The 6,441-nt window shown below is 33.4% G+C and overlaps 1 protein-coding gene across 1 annotated transcript; it reads right to left on the bottom strand.

Annotated features, from left to right (window-relative positions):
• Positions 1 to 1,473: 1,473 nt before the first annotated feature.
• On the bottom strand, positions 1,474 to 6,115 carry LOC132610520 (phosphatidylinositol/phosphatidylcholine transfer protein SFH4-like). The gene is made up of 7 exons (XM_060324842.1): positions 5,793 to 6,115; positions 5,583 to 5,700; positions 5,084 to 5,172; positions 4,931 to 4,977; positions 4,403 to 4,491; positions 3,570 to 3,703; positions 1,474 to 2,350 (listed from the first exon to the last, which is right to left on the bottom strand). The coding sequence occupies exons 1-7, from the start codon at positions 5,892 to 5,894 to the stop codon at positions 1,667 to 1,669; spliced, it is 1,263 nt and encodes a 420-aa protein (XP_060180825.1). The 5' UTR covers positions 5,895 to 6,115; the 3' UTR covers positions 1,474 to 1,666.
• Between the last annotated feature and the right edge of the window lie 326 nt (positions 6,116 to 6,441).

Here is a 6,441-nt window from a genome sequence, read left to right as displayed (position 1 = left end):
CAAAACTTTCACGTCACCATCCCTGTTTATTATTTTAGTCGACAAGGAAATATTAGCCTTCAATTATTTGGCTCTGTTTCTTAGTGTATATGTAACTATATATGACAAATACTGATTCATCCATCACTTTCTTTCTCAATTCTTCTTTGATGTGTGCTAACTCTTTCAGAGCTCTAGAAAATCATAAAAAGTAAGTGAGAGATAATATTATAAACGCTAAAATACGACGTGACAAAGCAAGAACATCCAAGCAATAAACCAATGGCCAGTACGATACAAATACACCTTTTTGTACATTTCATAAATCACAATAACAAAAGTCCAAGCCAAAATCTTGATTCAGTGTATCAAACAAACAATATAGCATCAGAAACGTCATCCTTCCACACCCCCAAAGTTATTAAATAAAAAAAAAAAAGGAACCTCAGTTGGGAGAACCTTGATTACTTCTTGACAAATAAATACAAGACAAAATATACGTAAATCATGTATATTTTACACTATATAACGATTATTATTTTCACTTAGATGCGTATATGTGTTCGTGCTATATTTGTTTCAGTTTCCCATACAATGCCACAAGGACTAAGAAGTACTTCTAATTATTTGTTTATTAAGAATTAAGAATATGGTCAGCTATATTAAAGCTCCCATTTGACTTTTGGCTACAACAGCACCACGACACATATTCCTACTCTCAGAGCTCTACTAACATGAAGATACCAATATAATATTTCAAAAGTAGAATAAAAAAAGAAATTGACAGACTAACTAATACAAAGACTAACTTACAAGATTAGGATTTTCAAACTTTGGTCCTTTATTTTATTACATATATCATCAAGCATCGTCAGATAGTTGAAACACAAGTGTCTTAGATTTTCTACATCACCCGTACCCCAACTTCCAAAAAAGGACTTTAAAAATGAAGTCCTTGCTACAATATTTAAACAATGATTATTTTTGGAAATGACCTTAGTTGGTCTTCTTGGAAGTTTGATTAGCTCATAAATGTTTTGACAATGTGATGTTCATCGTTTCGACCACGCTGTCTTGTTTCCACACATTGTTTTTACATTACCCAAAGGTAGTAATTATAGTAAAGACCACATAGCACTAAATAAGACATTTTTGCACGATATTTCACATCCCACCTTGGACGTTGTCTATTTTTTCTTTTCTTACCATAGAGAAACAATTAAAAATCTCACTTTTGCCAAAACAAAATTAATGTAGTATGACTAATGTCATAACTAGAGCCAAAGGTAGTAATTATAGTAAAGACCACATAGCACTAAATAAGACATTTTTGCACGATATTTCACATCCCACCTTGGACGTTGTCTATTTTTTCTTTTCTTACCATAGAGAAACAATTAAAAATCTCACTTTTGCCAAAACAAAATTAATGTAGTATGACTAATGTCATAACTAGAGCCACAAACAGTAATGAACTGAGAAACATTGGGAGAATTGATAATTGAACAATTTATCAATTATTTTTTGAGGAGCAAGCAAACTCCTTAGTCAATGATCATAGTAACAAAATATATTTATGTACTTATAGATAAATCAGAACAGCCCTGATTAGAAGAAAGAAAAAAACTAAAGTCTCGACATCTGCTGTGCCTACGCCCCTTTCTTCCCTTCTTACTTCTTGTATCAATCAAAATCTTTGAGAGACGGACATGTGTCTGCGCCTGATGTGAGGTGAGACGATAGAGATAAGTCCACCTAGAGGTGGTCGCATCTTTGACTTATAAATCATCTCATCATACGGCCTTCGATAGAACTTCAAGAACGGTTGAAAAGATTCACGACACTTATCGGCCCGACTAATATGGAAATTACCACTATCTTTCTTGAAGAACATGGCAGGAGATTGAAAAAATGATGGCCTCATAGACCTAGGATGACGACTTTCTGAATGGTCCATTTCTTGAGTCTTTTGTGGCAAAGGTGTAGACGGGAAAAACCCTTTCTTGATGGAACCCACGCTGCCACGTGGAGTCCTGTCAATGGGTGATGCAAATGAGTAGGACCTAGCATTGAGTGGTGAGATGGCAGGGCCCAGTACTGGAGTATTTGTGGGGCCCACCTTAGCTGATGAGGTGTCAGTTAAGGACAAGTACCATGGCTTAACAGAGTCAAAATGATGTGAAACAGTGAAGGAGAATCTTGATGAGGAGCATGAACCAATTTTGCCACTTGAGGGTATGGATGAAGGGTTGAATCTAAGAGATGCAGCTCTTGGATAAGCAGTGAAGTCATTGAACTCTAATGACTCTTCAAAATCAAGTGATGATACCACCATTGTTAATGGTGCTAGATCAACAAATGTCTTGACGCCCTGCAAAAATCAAAAGAGTTTCAAGTTATAAATACTGACGACGTAGTATATATTTACATAATAAAGTCAATTATAAGGTAATTACATATAATTATTTTTGATAAACGTGATTTTAACTTCTATGTACTGCTTGTATAAACAACGGAAAAGGGTCAAAATTATCCCTGAACTTTGGGAAATAGTTCATTCATACCCTTCGTTATACTTTAGGGTCAATTATACCCTTACTGTTATACTATGGGGTCAATTGTATCCTTATATCTAACGGCTGCCACGTGACATCATCCCAGCCCTTCAAAATTATTTTCCCCTCAAATAATTTTTTATTCACTAAAATAACTCAACCCCACCCAAATTTTTTTCCTAGCCAAACTAATACGGACCCAACCCATTACACAGCGACTGCAGCACCAAATATATATGCTGCCATCAGCAAGTTTCTTTTTCTTTTGATAAGGTAAAACCATCAACAAGTTTCTTAATTGATATAGAAGGTACAGATGACATAATAATAGAAGAAAAGAGTAGAATAATAGATGACATAATTGATTCAGATCAGTTTTAAGGGGTAATGGGTGGGTCCGTATTAGTTTGGCTGGAAAAAAAAAATCGGGTTGGGTTGAGTTATTTTAGTGGGTAAAAAATTATTTGAGAGGAAAATAATTTTGAAGGGCTGGAATGATGCCACGTGACAGCCATTAGACATAAGGGTATAATTGACCACATACGGTAAGGGTATAATTAGCCCTAAAGTATAACGAAGGGTATGGATAAACTATTTCTCAAAGGTCAGGAATAATTTGGGCCCTTTTCCGTATAAACAATATACAATTATTAGGTGACTTACAAACTAATTACGAGTAAATTTCTAGGATAAGTATTAGTAATAAGTTGCCTGACAAAAATAGTAACTAGCCTACTAACATAGATAATGATTACCTGATAAAAGAAGTAGTCCAACTGCAATATTATCATGTTACACTACACTAGATGTTGTCTGTGTGTATAACTTAAATTTACTAACTCGATTCATCAATCTAGCTTGTATGGGGATGTTTTCATATCGGCAGATCCAGTATAATGTACATCTATTTTCGAGATTTAATTATAAATAAGTTGTAAAAGTTTATTCAAGATTTTAGCTACATGTAACACAATAGCAGTGTATTTTTAGCAAAAAAAGGATAGAATTAAATGAGAAAATAAGTACTCCTAGTACCTTCCAAAGATAAGAGAAAAGTGAAGGAGGATCAATGACAAAAGCTTTGTGAAGTCGTCCTGGATAATAATCCGCAATAATTTTCAGTGAAGCCAACAAGATGTTCATAAAAGCTGATGCTGACCTGAAAAAGCCTACATTTTCGCACAGCAGTCCCCAATGATTTGATTTAGTCAAACATACCCCAATAATAAATTGTCATTACCCACAACAATAAAGTGAAAAAAAGCAAAACACAAATTCAAATTCAACTGCAGGCGATGTTCAATTTTTTCCTTTTTTCTTTCTTTGTGCTTTGAGTTCTGGATTCTGACACGGTAATAAAAAGTAGAATTATGGGCACTTTTGCATGACATTATTGAGTTTTTTTTTAAGTAAAGATAAAAGAGAATGACAATTTATAGTTTTATGCCCCTATACTCTCAAACCTGAAAGCAACACCTCAAGGGCACTCCAGGCAAAGCATGAAATTTTTACAGAATCTTGCCTGCCTAATGTAGAGGCTAGCAGGCAAAAATTGATTAGTTAATTAATGGCTCTTTAATTAAGTTGTTAGGCGTGACATTGGAAATTAAAAAGATCTGAAATGGGCTATTATAAATTTTATAAAAAGGTGTCTTTAAGAGGTATTTTCTGACTGATAGTTCTTGGAAATGCCTGAGGAATAGAATGTACATTAATTAATTATAGTTCCCCTATAACTGAGAGAAAGCTGAGTTCTGATTTGCTATGTAAGTAAAAACTAGTCAAAATACCAATCTGCCTTCCTTTTCGAATTTCATCATGAGCTAAACAAGGGTAATATCGTCATTACAGGAAAAAAAAATACTTACTGGCATCAAATAGAATAACAAATTTTTCAACACTCTTGGCCATGGTTTGAATAGCCACCTCCAATGTAAACACCAGCAACCGAGTAAACCTGCAGTTTTTTAACCACAAAAATTTCAGTTCCATTTCTCTAAAGACTTTAAAAAGATCATACTTTAATATTTTTGAAAAATAATGAGTCATATCTTCAAATGATAAAATCTCAGTGGATTGTAACAGCAAAGATCACTCTACCACTTATTATACATGTCTTTTTTTTACATAGTACAAAATTAAGGTATGCTTTTATTCAAAATATTGAGTCAAAACTTCAAACGGTAAAATATCAATGGATTATAATGGCAAGATCACTCTAACACTTATTATACTTGTCGTTTTGCAATAGATAAGATCAAGGTATACTTTTATTCAAAAATACTGAGTCAAAACTTCAAAAGCTAAAATATCAGTGAATTGTAACGGCAACGGCAAGATCACTCTACAACTTATTATACATGTCGTTTTGCGGCGACAGATAAGAAGGTACTTACAGTTTCATTGAGTGAAATTTCTGGTAATCTTGCTTGATCCGGAAAATCTATAATCGGTCAAAAAAGAAAAGGAACAATTATTTACTCAAAGTGTTCATAGGGTCAAATTTGAGAAATGAACTAAAGAACAGTATAAAAAAAGGTAAAAATTACCACAACAGGTCTAGATTCATCATCATGACCAGAAACATAAGCTACCCCTTCTGCTAACTCAGCAGAAAATTCATCAGCAATTAGATGATCTGCAACATTCAAATAAATAAATAAAATAAAGTGAGATCAAGCTTTTTCACTCTTTTTATGATGAATTTACTTTAATCATAACTTAGATTTTGCGTACTTTAAGGAACTCACCTCATTTAAAGCTTTAGAAAAAGAAAAACATGAAAACAAGAGAGATTCTTTGATTCTTTTCTTCTTTAGAACAAACAAAAAGATAAGACAAACTTAATTTCATCTTCTTTCTTTAATTAAAATTTCAACAACAATAATAAAATATTTAGTATAATCTCGTAAGTGGGGTCTAGTAAGGATGCGGTGTATGCAGACCTTGCCCTTACCTTTCAGGGGTAGAGAGGTTGTTTTCGATAAATCCTTCGCTCATTGAATTAAAATTTCAAATATCGTAATTAAAGAAGACAAAAAAAATTACCAACGCCTAAAGAGTCTCTCCAGTTCAGGCAGTTCCTCAAGTGCTTAGCAGCTTTCTTGACATTTTCACCTTTCACTTTCAAAAACCTCTCTACACAAGCACTGTTACACAACTTCTCCTGTTCAACAACACAAAGAAACCAGAAAAAAAAAAACATCTTCAGTTATAATTCCTATTTTTTTACGAAGAAGAAACCGGTGTCTTATATACCTGCTTAACAGTGAGAGGAGCATGTTTTTTGAGAAGTTGAAGAACAGCTTGAACTCTTTCTTTGTCTTTGTGGTCGTTCTTGATCTGATCTTTTCTCCCCATTTCTCAATATAAGACAGAGATTAGTTCTTGTTACTGTATTTTGTAACTATTGGTTGGTCAAGTTGAATAGAGAAAAAAAGATGAATCTATCAAGAAAAAAGAGAATATTTGAGACAGAGATACCACTCTTCTTCTTTACGCAACCATTTGAAAATATAAGTGTGTGTGTGATAAGATGAGAAGCTAGCAAAAGTGTTTAAATAAGTGGAGTGAAAATATAAAAGAGAAATGAGAGAGAGCCCGTATATATAGGCTAACAAAGGTTTTTTTTTTTTTTAAAAAAAAAAAAAAGGCCAACTAAGGTCAACAGTGCCAAATGACTGCTTGAAAGCGAGGCCTAACGGAAAATGTCGGCCCACTTCATTTGCTTTAATCCACTATTATTATTGTGACCCTTTTGTAATAGTTTTATTCATGGAACAAGCATGTTCAAATGAAAACAAAATTAAGAATATTAAGAAAGTTGAGAACTAGCTTCTTGAAATGGAATACTAGCAACAACTTATGAATACTTTGATGAGGATTAAATAGGAAGTTTGGATTACCT

Source organism: Lycium barbarum, chromosome 9 (genome assembly GCF_019175385.1).
Source record: "Lycium barbarum isolate Lr01 chromosome 9, ASM1917538v2, whole genome shotgun sequence".
NCBI classification, from domain to species: Eukaryota; Viridiplantae; Streptophyta; class Magnoliopsida; order Solanales; family Solanaceae; genus Lycium; species Lycium barbarum.
Note: the sequence above shows the minus strand (reverse complement) of the source record. Positions and strands in the feature narration are given on the sequence as shown.

Bases quoted from the DNA above. Each gene is read 5' to 3' on its own strand.
- LOC132610520 (XM_060324842.1), bottom strand. From the start codon at position 5,894: ATGGGGAGAAAAGATCAGATCAAGAACGACCACAAAGACAAAGAAAGA. The intron at 5,173-5,582 runs GTAATTTTTTTT...TGAATGTTGCAG, and splicing joins GAGAGACTCTTTAGGCGTTG to ATCATCTAATTGCTGATGAA. The intron at 4,492-4,930 runs GTAAGTACCTTC...AAAAAACTGCAG, and splicing joins AAATTTCACTCAATGAAACT to GTTTACTCGGTTGCTGGTGT.